A 19,743-nucleotide genomic window follows, 5' to 3' on the forward strand; every position below is an offset into this window, starting at 1 on the left:
AAACTTATGACAATAAATCCATCTCCAGCGAAATTTGAATCAGACAAAAAACGTTTTGCTTTTGTATTATTATTATATTCCAAAAATATTCTAGCGTTATTTTAAGACGACTGTGAACGAGCCAGTAATCAATAAAATAGCAGCATATCCAAACATTTTAATAAATCAATTACCGGTATGTAACAAGATTTATGAGTTTGATTAATAACTTGATTTAGTTAATATTGAAACATATATCAAAGTACTAAATATTTAAAATGTTAATAGCTAAGTCACACAAAGTATTCATCATAGGCATCAATATCATTTTTAAATGAATGTTATCAAGTACAATAGTTAATATGAAAACATTTCTACTAAAGAAAAAAACCCATTCCAGCACCTCAAAGCTGAGCTCACGGTACAAATGCATTTAAACTCCTATAGCTGCCTTTTTGTTCTTTACACTTTGCAAAACATTTTCTTCGGTAAAGGATTCGATATACTGTAATGTTATGAATACTGAACACACTTTTTACGATCACATGACCTTAACACTGCCCTATTGTCAGAGCTCTCGGTGTTGCCAGACCCCCCTCAAAAAAAATAAAAAAAATAAATAAAACTAGATGAATGCTAGAAAACCTTTAGAATTGCCCCTAATACCTCTTGGAAAAAATATTTAAAAAATACATTAATTGTTTAGCTGATAACACTATGTAACACAATTTTTGTTCCTGGGTAGTAAGTGTTATTTCCTAATTGCTTATGCCTCAAAAGTATAGAAAATGGCTATTATTCCCCACAAACTTTGCTTTTGTGACCAGGACAGTGATATTTTGAAATTTACCTATTTCCAATGAGAAAACGGGCGAATTTGTGTCTTTTCGTTCACATAAAGTCAGAAAAAAACAACATATGAATCCAAATTAACATGTATTTATAATAAAGTAATACAAAAATGACTACAAAAGATTTAGAAGTGAGCAGTTTTTCGAGATTTACGATTATACTGTAAATCACTTTCACGAATCAGCCCCCAAATGTAGTCTCCCATCATGTTATCGTTATACTGTCCTTGGTAGCGGCGTTCAAAGTCCAGTATATCCTGGTGGAAGCGCTCGCCTTGCTCCTCCGAGTACGCTCCCATGTTCTCCTTGAATTTATCAAGATGAGCATCAAGGATATGGACTTTGAGGGACATCCTACAGCCCATTGTGCCGTAGTTCTTCACCAGAGTCTCAACCAGCTCCACATAGTTTTCGGCCTTGTGATTGCCCAGGAAGCCCCGAACCACTGCGACAAAGCTGTTCCAAGCCGCTTTCTCCTTACTAGTGAGCTTCTTGGGGAATTCATTGCACTCCAGGATCTTCTTTATCTGTGGTCCGACGAAGACACCGGCTTTGACCTTTGCCTCAGACAGCTTAGAGAAGAAGTCTTGAAGGTACTTGAAGGCTGCCGACTCCTTATCTAGAGCTCTGACAAATTGTTTCATAAGGCCCAATTTGATGTGCAGTGGTGGCATTAGCACCTTCCGGGGGTCCACCAGTGGCTCCCACTTGACGTTGTTCCTCCCCACAGAGAACTCGGTCCGCTGTGGCCAGTCCCGCCTGTGGCAGTGCGCCTTGGTGTCCCTGCTGTCCCAAAGGCAAAGATAGCAGGGAAACTTGGTAAAACCGCCTTGGAGACCCATCAGGAATGCCACCATTTTGAAGTCTCCTATGACCTCCCAGCCATACTCATCATACTTCAAGGCGTCCAGCAAGGTCTTGATGCTGTTGTAATCCTCTTTGAGGTGCACCGAGTGAGCCAGTGGAAGAGATGGGTACTTGTTACCATTATGGAGCACCATGGCTTTGAGGCTCCTGGATGAGCTGTCAATGAAGAGGCGCCACTCATTCTGGTTACAGGCGATTCCGATTGCCTCGAACAGACTGGTCACATTGTGGCAGAAGCAGAGCCCATCTTGATGGGTGAAGAAGCTGGAAAAAGGTTGGTGACGCTTCCTCTGATCTGCGACTTGCACACTTTCATCCAACAAGTTCCACTGCTTGAGCCTAGACGTCAAAAGCTCGGCATTGGACTTGGTGAGACCAAGATCTCTAATCAAGTCGTTGAGGTCTTTTTGGTTGGGGTAGTATGGGTTTCTCTCCTCAGCTCCACCTCTGAAATTGTCATCTGGATCTACAACGTCTTCCTCGCTCTCTGACTTGCTGCTCTCTTCTAAAGACGGCTGCTCTCTCTCTGGAGGAGTGGGTACCGGGAGCTCATGGCAGTGTAGCACCGGGGCGATGGATGAAGGAAGGTCCGGATACGTGATAGCAGGTGCATTCTTGCCAGTCCGACGTTTGGAAGGGTCCACCATGCAGAAGTAGCAGTTGCTTGAGTGGTCAGTGGGTTACTGCCAAATTCTTGGGATAGCGAACTTCATGGCTCTCTTTTCCCCTCTGTACCATCCTACAAAAATACATTTATTTCACCCATGACTAATGTGTAAGAGATTCTCGTAACATTTTTCATATATGATATATTTTTTCAATAACACTGAAAATTGTAAAACATTTTAAAATTAAAAACTTTTACAATTTTAAAAATTTTAACAAATTTTATAACTTAAAATTCCGAGCAACAATTGTCCATCTTACCTTCCAGAGTTTTTTTGCAGTGCTCGCAGGTGAAATGAGGTGCCCAGGATTTGTCTTGATCCCCGACAGGCAGCCGAAATATGCCTTGTAGGCCTCACACATCTTAGCAGATGCTTCCACGGAGTACTTTTTCGCTCTTGTCTTGATAAATTGGCCGCAGACATAGCAAAATGCGTCTGCCGGATGCTTGCAACCTCTTGATGCCATCTCAGAAAAATGCAGATATGTATCCACTTAGGCAGTTGGAACTAAACTGAACTGGTGGGCTTAAGGCCCCTGTATTTATACTACTATTTATATTACTGGAAAGTTCTAGAAAGTTCTAGAAGTTACTCCAAGTTTACTCAGCACTGAATCTATCTGGAATGTTCTGGAAAATAGGTAAATTTCAAAATATCACTGTCCTGGTCACAAAAGCAAAGTTTGTGGGGAATAATAGCCATTTTCTATACTTTTGAGGCATAAGTAATTAGGAAATAACACTTACTACCCAGGAACCAAAAAAAAAAAAAAATTTGTTACACGGTGTAATTGCATACAATTGTGAAGTGCATTCCTTTTCTGGTTAAATGCATAAAACTGTTAGGCACATGTGATATGCATTTCATAGGAATCTACTGCATGGGCATTTTCATAGGAAATGTACTTCACTTTTTTATTTTTTTAAAAGTTAACAGGAATATGCAATTATCATGTGTTCCAATCAATGTGTTGCATTGTGTCCGGATATGCAGACTACAGTTTACACTCAGGTCAGATAAATCTGAGGATCGCCCCTCAGTGGCTTCGTTTGTTTTGATTGGTTGCCCGTGTTAGGGTAAAGACGTCATTGGGAAATGGCAGCTTCCAGAAGCAGTTGTTAACACACGGAGCTACAGCCATTCAAGCAAAAAACAAAACAAACAAACAGAAAAAAATACGGGAAAACAGGTAGAAGCGCTACATTTTACTGAACACAATAGTATGTGAATAACTGTGTAAACCCTGATAAAGGAAACTGTCGATGCATGTGTGCTATTCTGAATACACACATGTCTGCACGGCTGTGTTGTATTACAACAGTAGATGTGTGTTGTTGGGTGTCCCGTTCATATTTCCAGAAAAAACACAACAAAACAAACAAACAAACAAACAAAAACATCAAATGTTACACACCTTTTTCAATTACCAATAAAGTTTAAATGTCTACGGGTCAGTTTGCAGGCAGGCTTCAGGGTGAGACGTGGGAGGCTACTTAAAGGCTGTGAAACATTTCATACTATATATGTAAGCAATAATGATATATATATATATATATATATATATATATATATATATATATATATATATATATATATATATTATATATTAATTAATTTCCATGAAGAGATTCTCTTGTCAGGAGGCTTAACTGTAATTATGTGCCTGGATGATAGTTTAAAATCATATCTGGGATGTGGATGGAAGAATGCTACTAACCAAACTGATTTTGAGTGCCTTTATTTCATTGAGCCAGTAAAACACTGCTATAAATGTCTGCAAACTGACAAGTAGACACTTAAACTTTATCAGTAAGTGAAAAAGCTACAAGGCCACTTTTGACCTATATCTTGTGTAAAGCCTTTGGAAGCTTCCATTATTCATTGCATGGTTGCATTCAGTTCAGTTCTCAACCAGAGTTGCAGTACTAATGTAGTGTGGTCCTAATGCAAAGGACAGTCAGAAGGAGGAGAGCCCAGCACAGCAGTAATATTAAAGTAAAATCAGACAGCAGCTGCTGTTATTCACTTTTCATCCCTTGGCCAATTGTGTGCCAAGAGCGAACCGCTAAAGGAGAACTATTAACATACCGTGAGTGTTTTGTTTGTTTGTCGTGTCTAATTATAGGCCTACTTGTTTGTTATTATTAGGCCCTGTCCACACTACATAACTGATCTCGAGAACTGTACTCGAAACCGCTCTAATTACTACAGCTCAAAGTGTCCACATTGAAGTACCGTTTCATGTTTAGTCAGGCTTAATCTGTCCACACACCATTAGAATAGTTCAGTTACAATTCCCAGCAGCGCAACGAACCGTGGAAATTAATATGATAGTATCCCACCATGCACTGTATTTTATTTTAATGTGTTATGCCCCATATTAACAGAGGTCCACATTGCTAAAAAGAAATATAAGTATTGTAGAAAAAGTAAATCCGAACACACACACACACAAGTAGGGCTTGAAGTTTTCAGGTTTTATTTTTAATCAGGTGAAGTCCCTTTAAACAAATTGAGCTGATTCTGTTTTATAATTAAACTCAGGAAAAGCTGTTAATTACAAAACAATAATTGTTTTTACCTTCATATCTTGCCTGAGCCTAATTCTGGTCCTCTTAATTTTATTTCAAACAGAGCTGACAAATTACGGAATTTGTTCATCCCCGATCCTACTTTTAAATCGCATTTCATTTTTGCAGTCGCCTAATTTAACATTGTGTTTTTGTTATTTTCCCCACTAGTTTAACAGATATGTCCTGACAGATTTTTTGAAGCATAAAAATGAATACCTAGTGCGGAGTGTACACTGATAGTCCTTCAGGCGCCTGCTCTGAGTATTTCGCCAAACATACCACAAAGCACTTTTGGGATATTGGAGGATACACAAAAAAATGTAGTTTGATATTACAGCGTCTACACTTCTGATAAACCGCACTACCTGATGCGATTTAATTAGAACCGGACTCGAGACTACCTCCTGAGGTGGTCTCGAGTCCCGTTCTCGAGTACGGTATTAAATGCTGCGTAGTGTGGACACAAACCGTATTTAGCACTTTTAAGCCGGCTTAAATGCAACTAATAGGGTTTAAAGGCATAGTGTGGACAGGGCCTTAGACGGCTAACACGATCTGGAGCTGTCGCTTAAGGCCAGCACCAAACCCGGACAACACTGCACAACTGTGCACGAATAAATTGTATTTCACCACTTGCATGTTAGCACTCACAGTGGTCTTGTGATCATGTGTGTGTCTTGCGTGTGTTTAATACTGTGTTTATTATTTCAGCACTGTAACTTGTGTTTAACAGTGCAATACACATTGCTGTGATTATCATTTGCGGTCATAACGACCTGGATTATAAACGGTATCAAATTAAACATTGTTTGGACCGTGAACTTATGAGTTTGTCATTACTTGAGCACTGCATCACCTCTACACCTGCGACTGCAACCCACTTGGCCACACACCCCCATTCCTCCCAGAACATTTTAAGGAAGAGACAGCGTTTCTGTACTTCACAGTGCGCGGCTACACTATACACTAAGAAATAAATAATAATAAATAATACACTTAGGTAGGCTATGTGCCAGTTTACGACCAGCACATTAACACACTGTGCCACCCTGAACTATACAGCAGGTTTTACACTTTATCTGATGGCACCAAGCTTTCAGTGAAATTACATTAGTTGTCTTTAACAAGATCAGAGTTGCCTGTGAGGAAAAATGCTGACTCAGTTTGCAATCTAGAGCACCCTTGGACTATGAGATGAAAGGTCAGGGCACACCCTTTTCATACACAGGTCTTTTTAAAGCCTGTGAATCCATTTATTTTACCATCTGCGAAAGGAAATGGAAGGTCAAGGTAAATAATTTGTGCACCTCTTTTTGAAATCATATTAAGATTGCTGTTATATATGGTATTTAAAACACTGCAGTTGATATTGATTACAAGTAGGACTACTTATTTACTCATAGAAGTCACAATTTCAGATTTACTATTCCAGTGTTGTTGATACAGTAGAGGCTCACTGTACTCCTCCTTAGAGGAAATATATTAGAGAATTTAATAATTTTCTTTGAATTCACTTGAAATTGCATTCATACAGGTAAAAGAATGCCTCCCAAGATCACCACTGAGCTGCTTCGACAGTTGCGGCAAGCAATGAAAAACAGCAAGTACATCTCCGAGCCCATACAGGCTTACATAGTACCATCAGGGGATGCACACCAGGTACTGTAGCTGCTCTAGCTGGTTCCACATTTACCTTGTCTGTTATAAATCAATTGAATTAAGCAGAGTAATTTTGTGTGAGCATGTTTCATTCATGTAAAGATTAATTTATTAAGGTACTGTATGCAGAAGACAACAAAAATAAATTACGATGACAAAAAAAAAGCATTTATTTTTTGCAGAACAGAAACCCCCTGCAAAGTTTACAATGACGGATTGTGTTACCTTTTCTGTGTGCCGTGTTGTCGATATTGCAGCGTTCACGTGTAGAAAAAGATTGCAGACTATTTAAAAATGTTTAATTACACATCATGGGACATCAACTGGGCAATACGTTTCTCAACACTTACTTAGGAGCGTTTCCCTGGAGAAAAATCGAATGTCTTCTAAGGATTGCAGTGTGTCCAGATCACACTCCTTCCAGCAACAATGCTGGTTTTCTGTTCCCACAATATGCTGCTAGTTTTCAGTCAGAGCACCAGCTTTGTTGCATGAGGGAGCACGGGCTGGACACATTGGGGTGTTTAAAAGAAAAAATCTATTGAGTTGAAAAAAAGCAATTCCATTGTTTTAATTACCTATTATTATTATTTATTTCTTAGCAGACACCCTTATCCAAGACAACTTACAATTGTTACAAGATATCACATTATACATTATACAGATACCACATTATATTTTTTTTACATACAATTACCCATTTATACAGTTGGGTTATTACTGGAGCAATCTAGGTAAGGTACCTTGCTCAATGGTACAGCAGCAGTGTCCCTCACCTGGGATTGAACCCACGACCCTCCAGTCAAGAGTCCAGAGCCCTAACCACTACTCCGCACTGCTGCCTATTATTACATGTGAATAAAAAGTATCAAAACTATGTTGATATGGACAACAGCAAATGCAGCAAAAGAAAGTAAAGTGTTTCTTATAAACACCGCCGCAGGTTCTGTAATGCTTTTTATAATGAGGCATGATAAGAGGTAATTCTCCATAGGAAAATAGGTGAAGTCTAGCTGAAAGTCTTTATAATTATGCAAGGTTGAACGCAGCACAAATTAATGTTTAAAACCCCTTTCGAAACACTAGTTAATTGCCACCAATTAGACTTGTGGAAAATGAAGGTGGATTTATAAAGCTGCAGAATGAGTTTATTGCAGGGACATTCTCTGATTAATACAGAATAGCCCTGTGCAGCCTGTGATTAGCAGTGCAATCCATTTTCCAAATATGGGCATGCCTGACCTTTACCTTAATGAGAAGTGCAGTGGTACTTATCTGCGTGTATCTACTTATTTGTCCTAATGAAAGAGGAAGTGGCTAATCAGTGTGCTTGTCACAGGCTGCCTTGTTCTTACTCCTCCTAATTAGTTCTTTCTCTCCATATTTCTCCTTCCTCTGTTTTCCAGAGTGAATACATAGCACCTTGTGACTGCAGACGGGAATTTATCTCCGGATTTACTGGCTCTGCAGGTACCGGAGCTGGCGAAGCTGTTTACCCTTCATTGTTGAGAAATGTATCTCAGCTTCCCTCCTTTGATCATTTATCATTATGTTTTTATTATGCTGAGAGGATGGCCTGAATGGATTTTATTTTGTCTAGAAGCATTCAGTGTTAATCAGTTAAAAAAAAAAAAAAAAAAGATTATAGTTTGAAAGATTACAGATTGCTGTGATACATTTAACAGAAAAAAATAGTCTGATTGTTTGCAGTAGCAAGTGCCTTGTTCAGTAGTTGATATTCTAGTTTAAAATAAATTTTAGGGAGAAGATATTTAACACAAAATAGGAAGTCAGGGTACGGGGACCAGATCACTTCTGGTGTAGACAGAACGACGTCTGATTGAATGAGGATGCAACATCGACAATGGATAACTGCAAAGCATATGACATGGTTTATTTAGATTTCCAGAAAGCTTTTGACAAAGTCCTGCATAAAAGATTAATTCTCAAACTGAACGCAGTAGGGATTCAAGGAAATGCATGCACATGGATTAGGGAGTGGTTAACATTTAGAAAACTGAAAGTACTGATTAGAGGATAAACCTCAAAATGGAGCGAGGTAACCAGTGGTGTACCACAGGGATCAGTTTTAGGTCCTCTGCTATTCCTAATCTACATTAATGATTTAGATTCTGGTATAGTAAGCAAACTTGTTAAATTTGCAGACGACACAAAAATAGGAGGAGCGGCAAACACTGTTGCAGCAGCAAAGGTCATTCAAAATTATCTAGACAGCATTCAGAACTGGGCAGACACATGGCAAATGACATTTAATACAGAAAAGTGTAAGGCATTGCATGCAGGCAATACAAATATGCATTATAAATATCATATTAGAGATACTGAAATTGAAGAAGGAATCTATGAAAAAGGCCTAGGCGTTTATGTTGACTCAGAAATGTCTTCATCTAGACAATGTGGGGAAGCTATAAAAAAGGCCAACAAGATACTAGGATATATTGTGAAAAGTGTTGAATTTAAGTCAAAGGAAGTAATGTTAAAACTTTACAATGCATTGGTAAGACCTCATCTAGAATATTGTGTTCTGTTCTGGTCACCTCGTTACAAAAAGGGTATTGCTGCCCTAGAAAGAGTGCGAAGAAGAGTGACCAGAAGGCATGTCGTATGCAGACGGGATAAAATAATTTAATCTATTCAGTCTTGAACAAAGAACACTACGCAGTGATCTGATTCAAGCATTCAAAATTCTAAAAGGTATGGACAATGTCGACCCAGGGGACTGTTTCGACCTGAAAAAAGGAAACAAGGACCAGGGGTCACAAATGGAGATTAGATAAAGGGGCATTCAGAACAGAAAATAGGAGGCACTTTTTTTACACAGAGAATTGTGAGGGTCGGGAACCAGCTCCCCAGTAATGTTGTTGAAGCTGACACCCTGGGATCCTTCAAGAAGCTGCTTGATGAGATTCTGGGATCAATAAACTACTAACAACCAAATGAGCAAGATGGGCCGAATGGCCTCCTCTCGTTTGTAAACTTTCTTATGTTCTTATGTTCTTATGAGATACTGTACATTGACTGACAGTTATTCATAGCTAATATTTTTCATAGTGAGATCAAGTGGTCTGACCTATAGTTCAAATAAGCTGTAATATTTCTTTGCAGGCACTGCTATTATCACAGAGAAGCATGCAGCAATATGGACAGATGGTCGCTATTTTCTGCAGGCTGCTCAGCAGATAGATAAAAACTGGACCCTCATGAAGATGGGTAATTGTTTTAAATATCTTCAGATAGTGCTGGGTTCATATTTGGTCTTTGTTGAATATTTTCCAGTTGGATTTGGTTTGAAATGTCCTTCTATTTAAAGCCTCATTGTTGTTCTCTAATCAAGGCTGATGTGGTATTTCTGTGCAGGTTTAAAGGAAACTCCCTCCCAGGAAGATTGGCTGCTAAGTGTTCTTCCTGAGGGTTCGAAGGTTGGAGTTGATCCCTGGATCATACCTGCAGGTCAGTAAAAGATGGGTCAAAAAATATAGCATTAGCACCTGACTCTTTCCACTGGAAATGACACATTTGATAGGTTCTAGTAAAGAAGAAACAATATCAATACCTATTTTTTGGTATTTTGACTGTCTAAAAGCTAATGCATCTAATGTTTCCATTTTTTAACCAACCCATTAAGTACCAAATACATTTCTTTGAAAAATAAAATCAGAACACAAGCTGTATTTACATTTAGACTTACATTTTGCGATTCGCAAAATTAAGAGTAAGTTTTCATAGCAATATAGTTAAACAGAAAATTAAAATAACAGGTAGATGCCAGTTAAAAATGCTCCAAAAAAACGACAAAATAGCCAGTCCTCAAATGAGGACAATGGCACTTAATGGGTTAAATTGCTTCATTACATCTCTCTCTGTCCAAATGCTTAAACATAGTTTTCTTTTTTTTCAGATCAGTGGAAAACCATGTCTAAAGCCTTGACCAGTGCTGGACACTCTCTTGTCGCTGTTCAAGAAAACCTCATTGATCTATTTTGGACGGATCGATCAGCCAGACCGAGTTCACCCTTAATAGTTCTGGGACTGAATTACACAGGTGAATATAACCTGCTCATGTTTGATAAATATGTGACATCCCTGTTTTGGGGGAATTGTTGAGTCTTGTCAAACACAAATCAAAACAACAACACAGCAACTGAAAAATAAAATAAGTAAAATGTATACAAACATAGACAGATGTACAATATAGTCAATGTATATCTACAGACTTTTCAAAGTGAATGCAGTGGAAAGTACTGTGAAATGTACTGTTATCTGATATCTGCATGTTTTAAGACACACTGCGATACAGAAATATAAACTGGTGGGAAAATGCACTGTTTTCTTTTCAGGTATAACTTGGCAGGATAAGATCACATCATTACGGACAAAGATGGCTGACAGAAAGATCACCTGGTTTGTTATCACAGCGTTGGATGAAATTGCATGTAAGTAAGAGGGGTTGCGTGGCATAAGATCTACCGTGTGTGACAAGGATCGTTAGAGGATGAGGAGTTATATTATATTAAAGGTCAAGTGAATATGTTAAAAGTGAAAGATCTTTTGAAGTTAGAGGGGTGAAAAGGATTTTAGCGATCAACAACAGTTAGACTTGATGTGTTGCCCACTTATTTTGCACTTTAGTAAAGCAATATAGTGCATGCAATATTCTATACTGCTCATGCTGCACTCTAAGAAGCTCTAAACTGCTTGTTAATTAGTCCTCTAAGGCTGTCTGTTCATGCTTTCTTAATTAGTTATTGTAGCTTTTGATTGCAAAGAGGCGTTATTTAAATACAAAATGAGTATATGTTATTAATTTGAATATGTTTATAGAGAGAAGCCCTTTGCATATACATGCTGTTTCCCAAAATGTCCCTGTCTTCAAGCTGGACAATTGAGCTTTCAGGAGAAATTTAGCCCAGGTTAAAGAGCTTGAGTCCCTTGCTTTTTTAACAGCTACTTATAATGGAATGTTATTTCTGTTTTTTTTTTTTTTGTAGGGCTTTTTAATCTCCGTGGTGCAGATATTGAGTATAACCCAGTGTTCTTTGCCTATGCCATAATTGGAAGAAGCTCCATCAGGTAGGAAGTTGGTGCTAGTGTTTTTGCTTTTACAGAAATAATTAGTTTTGACTGTATGCACATCCATAGCTTCCTCATTATTAGCTCACTTGAAAGTTGGGGATTGAGCTAAATAGTAAGAGGAGGAACAGCTTGATCCCACTCGCCTGCAGGGAGCCAGCAACTGAATTGGGATTCAAAAAGTGACCACTTTCATCGTTTAAAAGATATGAAAAAGGAGTACATTGTGTGTGTCTATCTATCTATCTATCTATCTATCTATCTATCTATCTATCTATCTATCTATCTATCTATCTATCTGTCTATCTATCTATCTATATATCTCTCGACCCTTCACATGCTGATTTTATACAACAGGAATAAAGCTTCCAGTCTGTGGATTTTGCATGGAAGGGTCTCTGTATGTGTTCCCTGGAGAAAAGAAATCCTTTAAAATCATAGCACAAGGCTGATAGATGTCCCACATAGCCCACTGTTAATTGGGTAGTGAGAACACTCTTCCATCACATTTTCTAAGAAGTCGTTAGTGGCTAAAAACAATTTCAGGTTAAAACACAAGGCTGCAGTAATGGCCCATAGGGTTTTGCCTGAATGACGTTCATTGGCTAACATTTGATTACAGTCAGTTCTGCTTTGTAAGAAGCTGCTGTGATAACTGAAGCTGTTTGGGTTGTGTGAGTGATTTAACTGGAGCTGTTTGGGTTGTGTGGGTGATTTAACTGAAGCTGTATGGGTTGTGTGGGTGATTTAACTGAAGCTGTTTGGGTTGTGTGGGTGATTTAACTGAAGCTGTTTGGGTTGTGTGGGTGATTTAACTGAAGCTGTTTGGGTTGTGTGGGTGATTTAACTGAAGCTGTTTGGGTTGTGTGGGTGATTTAACTGAAGCTGTTTGGGTTGTATGAGTGATTTAACTGAAGCTGTTTTGGTTGTGTGGGTGATTTAACTGAAGCTGTTTGGGTTGTGTGGGTGATTTAACTGAAGCTGTTTGGGTTGTGTGGGTGATTTAACTGAAGCTGTTTTGGTTGTGTGGGTGATTTAACTGAAGCTGTTTGGGTTGTGTGGGTGATTTAACTGAAGCTGTTTGGGTTGTGTGGGTGATTTAACTGAAGCTGTTTTGGTTGTGTGGGTGATTTAACTGAAGCTGTTTGGGTTGTGTGGGTGATTTAACTGAAGCTGTTTTGGTTGTGTGGGTGATTTAACTGAAGCTGTTTGGGTTGTGTGGGTGATTTAACTGAAGCTGTTTTGGTTGTGTGGGTGATTTAACTGAAGCTGTTTGGGTTGTGTGAGTGATTTAACTGAAGCTGTTTGGGTTGTGTGGGTGATTTAACTGAAGCTGTTTTGGTTGTGTGGGTGATTTAACTGAAGCTGTTTGGGTTGTATGAGTGATTTAACTGAAGCTGTTTTGGTTGTGTGGGTGATTTAACTGAAGCTGTTTGGGTTGTATGAGTGATTTAACTGAAGCTGTTTGGGTTGTGTGAGTGATTTAACTGAAGCTGTTTGGGTTGTGTGGGTGATTTAACTGAAGCTGTTTGGGTTGTGTGGGTGATTTAACTGAAGCTGTTTGGATTGTGTGGGTGATTTAACTGAAGCTGTTTGGGTTGTGTGGGTGATTTAACTGAAGCTGTTTTGGTTGTGTGGGTGATTTAACTGAAGCTGTTTGGGTTGTGTGGGTGATTTAACTGAAGCTGTTTTGGTTGTGTGGGTGATTTAACTGAAGCTGTTTGGGTTGTGTGGGTGATTTAACTGAAGCTGTTTTGGTTGTGTGAGTGATTTAAGTGATTTCTTCACTTCCATCAGCAGTGAATTAAAATATATAATTATTATCGGTGCGTTCCACTTTCACAGACTTTTCATAAATGGAGACTGTATGGCTGATCCAGCTGTGAAGGAACATCTGCAGTTAAACTCCTCTTCTAAACCTGAGTTTGAAGTCCAGGTTCTCCTGTACGAATCAATATTGACAGAACTGCAGGGCGTCTGTGGTGGGCTTGGTCCGAAGGAGAAAGTGTGGATCAGTGACAAAGCCAGCTTTGCGCTGACAAACACCATTCCAAAGGTGTGTAGAACCACAGAATAAATTCAATAACAATTCAGCCACATTTCATATGGTCAAGTCCACTGAAAGCATGTGATCTATATAAGTTGCATGCTCAGTTAAAAAAAAAAAAAAAAAAGATTTTTGAGCCAATACGTTTCATATGATGGACAAGCATGGTGACAAAGCTTTGATGTGTACTGAGTTAACTTTTCAAGAGCTAACTAAACAGGTTTCACTCATTGTAAAATCTGATTTAAATTTGCCTTTACTTTTTCTACCCTTTAGATCCACAGATCCCCAACTCAATACACACCCATATGCCTTGCCAAGGCAGTGAAGAATGCCACTGAAATTGAAGGCATGAGGAGGGCACATGTGAGTAAGACCAGGCAGAATCCAGCTCATGCTTAGCAATATTCAGTGTTAAATAAGTGACTGTATATATTCAGTATTAAATAAGTGACTATATATATTCAGTGTTAAATAAGTGACTGTATATATTCAGTATTAAATAAGTGACTATATATATTCAGTGTTAAATAAGTGACTATATAATGCCAGTGCAAATGTAATGTCTCTATTCTTGTTTGTTTTAGATCAAAGATGCTGTTGCACTCTGTGAACTGTTTGCATGGTTAGATAAAGAGGTATGTTTGTTTATTTATTCATTAGGAATGAGGTGAGTTTTAATGAGTTTGACACGCCCACAACACTGCTGCATCATTCCTCCCATTTCCGTACCAGTTCTTTAGGGGACACATTGTCCAGCGTAGTAACTGCCTGCAGCTTCTTTTATTTACCTGGCCGTGTGAAACATTCGTGGCACCCCCTGAGGCCAATTTTGCTAGCTGTTCATTCATATGATCAATACATTTGCTGATAGTAGCTTAAGCTAAATTAGCCAACCTTCTTTTTTAAAAAAATATCTTTTTTTTCTTCCAAGGTCCCAAAGGGCACAGTGACAGAAATATCAAGTGCTGACAAAGCTCAAGAACTTCGTCGGTGAGACTGAAACCACCATCAGATTTTCCCTGGGTATTTTTAGGGTAGAAAGGAAACTCTTACATTAACTCATATATTTTTTCAGTCAACAGAAAGACTTTGTGGACTTGAGTTTTCCCACAATTTCTGCCGTTGGACCGAATGGTGCTATCATTCATTACAGGTAGGAAAACAATTAGATAAGTGTGTGTTGCAATTGAATTGGTGTTGGGTACAGCTGTACTGTATAATGGGCACTGCTGTGCTTTCTTTCCTTAGCCCACTTCCAGAAACCAACCGGACTCTTAGCCTCAATGAATTGTACCTGATAGATTCTGGAGCTCAGTTCAAGTAAGTGTATTGACAAGCTAACATTTACATGTACATATTTGCGAGAAAAAAACATTTTGATAAAATAAATATGCGTCCAACTTTAAATATATTGTATTAATATGATAGAGCACCTAGCCTTGAAACCCTTTTTATTTGATTACATTCAGTCATGTGTATACCAGCTGCTTTGTTTCATAGGGATGGAACAACTGATGTAACCCGGACAGTTCATTTTGGCACCCCTACAGCTTATGAAAAGGTACAAAAAGGAAGTCTAGCACCTTGAGATCTGTTTGCAGAAATACCTCAAGTCATCATTTTATGGCACACTTGTGGTATAATACAAAAAGTGAACAGTGTGTGTTTAAAAATGAACAGTTTTTGGTAAGTTCAGATATGATTTTGGAAATTTTCCTTTTGTAGATGACTTTACTAACCAGTTTATTTTGTATACTTCATAGGAATGCTTCACCTATGTCCTGAAAGGCTACATAGCTATAAATGCTGCAGTTTTTCCCAGTGGAACCAAAGGTACTTGTCCCGAGAGAGCTACTGGGCTAAATGTGTGTTATGAGGGGAAGTTGCCACTTACAGCAAAAAATGCTGTGCAAGTTGTAATACATTCCTTAATTAGATTCAATGTATTACATTTACAAATGATTTATCCAACGTTACCCTGTTTTTACTGCCAAATGTGACTGGGGAACAAGAGGTCAAAGAGGGTTGAATTGCTTGCTGAGCAGTGTTTTGAACCAAGTTGTTCAGATCCCCAGTTATTTTCCCTTACTTCACACTTCCTAGGTTACAGCAGAGATCCACTCTAGTTTGGTACTTCTCAAATCCAGGTGCAAATGATTTTGGCCCAGGTTTAAGAACATAAGAACATAAGAACATAAGAAAGTTTACAAACGAGAGGAGGACATTCAGTCCATCTTGCTCGTTTGGTTTAGGCTGGTTCAAGCAAAATACAGACCATTCTGATTCTAGTCTAGCATATCAGAGGTCCAGTGACTTTACACAATCTGTATGTAAGGAGTGTTGCGTACTGATACGCAGCACTTTGACTGTAGATTGGTTCTGTGCAAACTCTCTGTTCTGTGATCTGTAGGGCACCTCCTGGACTCATTTGCACGCTCTGCTCTCTGGGAGTCTGGTCTTGATTACCTTCATGGGACGGGACATGGAGTTGGGTGTTTTCTGAACGTCCACGAGGGCCCCTGTGGAATCAGCTACAAAACCTTTGCTGACGAGCCTCTTGAGGCAGGGATGATAGTCAGTGATGGTAAACTATTTTAATTTCTGTTCATTTATTGTTTTAACCCCTGGCAACATTAGTGACACAGACCACAAACTTTGAAATGCTACTGTACACGTTCATTCACAGCTAGTTTATATGATCTGTTTGGATCCCCTTTTGGGTTGACTGCTTTTCTAGGTACGGTAGAACGTAATGTTACATTTTCTGCTACAAATCAATCTGTTCAAGCACCTGAAACCAGTGCTGTTAAACCCCCCTAGCAGCATTAGGACCAGTATTGTGGCTCAGGGCATTTAACTGCACAAAGGGTCTTCACCAGCCCTATCCCTAGGTCATGCTGCTTAAGAAATGCCATGATTATATCATATATCATCATATATAGAGCAGTATAAATAAAAGGTATTTTCTTTAGAACCTGGATTTTATGAGGACGGATCTTTCGGCATTCGAATTGAAAATGTTGTACTTGTGGTTCCTGCCAAACCGAAGGTGAGTTTACTGTCTTTTTTTTTTCTGGTAGATATTCTTGAGCGTTTTTAAGCCAAGCAAGGTAGAGTCAGCATTACCAGTCACAGTTTACATTGAGCTTGACAAAAGCACTGGTTACTCTGTGCGTTTTCTTTTTTTTTTACGTTTAGTACAACTACAGGAACCGAGGCAGTTTGACTTTTGAACCACTTACTCTTGTCCCCATTCAAGTCAAAATGATGAATACTGACATGTTAACACAAAAGGAGGTAAGAACATGTTCACCACCCATAACATTCATATGACATACACCGACACCTGTTAACTGGCTTGTATGTTGCAAATGTATAATGTGCTATTCTGCACAGTACTGTACAAAGTCCCGTCACCCGCACCTGTTCTTTGTTTACTGATTAATGACATTATCCTAGCCCCTCACTATCTTATACCAGTCTTGAATGGACTCCAAGTCATCTATTATCCTATCTGCTTTGTTTTATTGAAGGTCATTGACATTAATCTTCCACCGGAGGTGAAAACATAACGCATTGCTGTTTTTTTTTGATGATGCACCTTGTTGTTTTGTGCAGAGAGACTGGGTGGATGAGTACCACAAGCAATGCAGAGAGGTGGTGGGGGCTGAGCTGGAGAGGCAAGGTCGACACGCTGCTCTTCAGTGGCTCATCAGGGAAACTCAGCCCATTGCATAAGTGCGCTGCTCGATTTAACAGTTTAATCTAACATGGAGAAGCGAATGGAACAAGAAGGTCCTTATCTTATCATTTATCTTCAGAAAAAAAAGTGACAGTTTCAAAATCTTGTGGCTAAAGTCTCCACAATTGTTTGCTTATTTTATAAATGAAAATGCAGGCAGATTAATACAGTTATGTTGGAGAAACGTGCACTTTAAGAAATGATTTGTTTAAAAGATGAACTGTTTAGTTCTAGTTTGTTAGTATTTGGGTTAATTTATTTAGTTAGTTAAAAGACCATTTGGGTTTAATATTAATTACTGGAGCAGGAAGACAGATGATAAAGGGAAAGCTTTTAAAGTGCACCAAATGGCAGTTTAAAAGGGGACCCTGTGCTTTGTCAGAGAGGACACTTTGGGGGCTTCCTTGAAAGCTTAAACAATCTCCTTCCTTATCTTTATAACATCAGGGTTTCCTGAGGGGAACATCAAACAGGCTTTGATGTTACAATCACTTCAGTTAATAAAATGAAAGTGGACCCACGTGGTCAATGATATTCTGATAGGTTGAGGAATAAGGGGTGATGTCTAAGAGAAGCTATATTAAATTCCAGCATTGTATTGTCTTGTTGATTCTGTTATGACCTGTGCTTAGGGAAAATGGAATACCCAGCTGTTCAACTGTATTGAATAAAACATCTTTGTTGAAATCTACAACAGAGTTTGGAATCGCAATAATTATTTATACTCATGGATGCATGAAGGCAAAAAGAACACTAACTTCTAACTTTTATTTTAAAACAACAGGTTGACATAATAATAAATAATGTTTAAAATATAATCTGTTGACTCCCATGTCTTAAAAAAAAAGTTTATGTTTTTATTAATAATTGACATTATAAAATATAGATGCTGGGTTGCAATTTAAGATCAGAAAAAACTGTTATTTGAAACACAGACAAATACAAATTTAAACATATGTAGATTTTCAAGTATAGTAATTCAAAAGGAGTTCCCTGATTAAATTGTTCACAGACTTCAGAGCCTCTTACTACACTCAGTTTAAGAGACTCTCAGGGATAACAATTACATCAGTTCTGTTTTCTATAAAACCAATCATAGAGACTCTGAGTTCAAATCAGAAAGATGTATTTGCTTTAAACACCAGGTTGAAGAGGCTATTGGATCAGGGACTGGGGGCCTTTCCATTATTCCCAGTCTACATTGTTAAGAGAATCTGGGAGTTTATAATATGGATTATTTTAACATTTAACATTGCTTAAGGGTAGTGACATTGTGAATATATTATTGCAACTGATGCAGTTTCTCCTTATCTGATTGCATTGCTCTTCTTTCTAAATGAAAGTCCCTCTAGACATTTAGCATGACCCTTTTGCAAAAGGACACACTGATTTGTCTCTGGACAGGACTTTGTCCTGGTATACAGAGCTGCTGTGGCCCCACAGCTATGGTACAGAGTTCATGTTACATACACCTAATCTTGCATGTCTTTTACGGTGTGTTCTGGGTCTCGTGATCTTTCACATGGGGAATGGGCAAACCTCTTTGGAACTTTGCCAAGGTTTAACCATGCAGTCTTGAAAAAAAAAAAAAATCTATTTTCAGATAAACCAGATTCACAATGAATTAGGTTAAAATATCAGTCCTGTTTAATCGAGTGACAGCTGGAGAAAGAAAAATCTATTTAGCACCCTCAGAAAGAGGGTGCTTACAAAGATGGGTAATTAACTAAATTTAACAAAAAATGGCCAGTCTACCAAGACCCAGGAACAGATTCACCAGGAGGTCTCTCGCCAAATATCAGTAGTGGTTAGTTTTAGATGTAGGGATTATAAGAAGAATCATACATACCTATTTTCATTTAATCATTTAATTATAAATCACTCCACTTTTTGTGTTGAGCTAATACAATAATAGCTAATACAACATGGATTATTATTATTTAGTTAATAAAATAATAACAGTCAAGATAATGTTGAAATAAACAATAAACAGCAGGACACAAGCTCATGTGCATGTGTCATAACTTGAAGCTGTTATGTATTAATCCTTTTTTTTTTTTTTTGCAAAACACACATTTTGTATTTAGTTCCCACAGAATTAAAAATCTACCTGCCATATTTACAATACTTACAGTAATTCCTAAGTAACAACAACTACTGTATTCGTCATTTTAAAATACTTAACACATTTTGAAGTTATAATTGATCAGTAGCTCAAACCCCCCACCCCATTTTTTTAAATAATTTTTTTTTAAACTTGGTT

The 19,743-nt window shown here is 38.2% G+C and overlaps 1 protein-coding gene across 1 annotated transcript; it reads left to right on the forward strand.

The window, feature by feature from the left end:
• The first annotated feature begins 6,165 nt into the window (after window positions 1-6,165).
• LOC117416235 (xaa-Pro aminopeptidase 1-like) lies at window positions 6,166-18,174 on the forward strand. The gene is made up of 20 exons (XM_034027325.3): window positions 6,166-6,228; window positions 6,473-6,597; window positions 8,004-8,067; window positions 9,724-9,828; window positions 9,976-10,068; window positions 10,517-10,660; window positions 10,956-11,051; window positions 11,607-11,688; window positions 13,534-13,744; window positions 14,012-14,101; window positions 14,323-14,373; window positions 14,670-14,728; window positions 14,814-14,891; window positions 14,987-15,058; window positions 15,239-15,299; window positions 15,502-15,571; window positions 16,149-16,322; window positions 16,711-16,787; window positions 16,937-17,035; window positions 17,357-18,174. Exons 1-20 carry the CDS (start codon window positions 6,216-6,218, stop codon window positions 17,474-17,476), a joined length of 1,884 nt encoding a protein of 627 aa, XP_033883216.3. The 5' UTR covers window positions 6,166-6,215; the 3' UTR covers window positions 17,477-18,174.
• Window positions 18,175-19,743: the final 1,569 nt, after the last annotated feature.

This window comes from Acipenser ruthenus, chromosome 7 (genome assembly GCF_902713425.1).
Source record: "Acipenser ruthenus chromosome 7, fAciRut3.2 maternal haplotype, whole genome shotgun sequence".
Lineage (NCBI taxonomy): Eukaryota > Metazoa > Chordata > Actinopteri > Acipenseriformes > Acipenseridae > Acipenser > Acipenser ruthenus.

Coding starts and splice junctions, on each gene's coding strand:
- LOC117416235 (XM_034027325.3), top strand. Junction 11,052..11,606: donor AGCGTTGGATGAAATTGCAT/GTAAGTAAGAGG, acceptor TTTTTTTTGTAG/GGCTTTTTAATCTCCGTGGT. Junction 14,729..14,813: donor AAAGCTCAAGAACTTCGTCG/GTGAGACTGAAA, acceptor ATATTTTTTCAG/TCAACAGAAAGACTTTGTGG.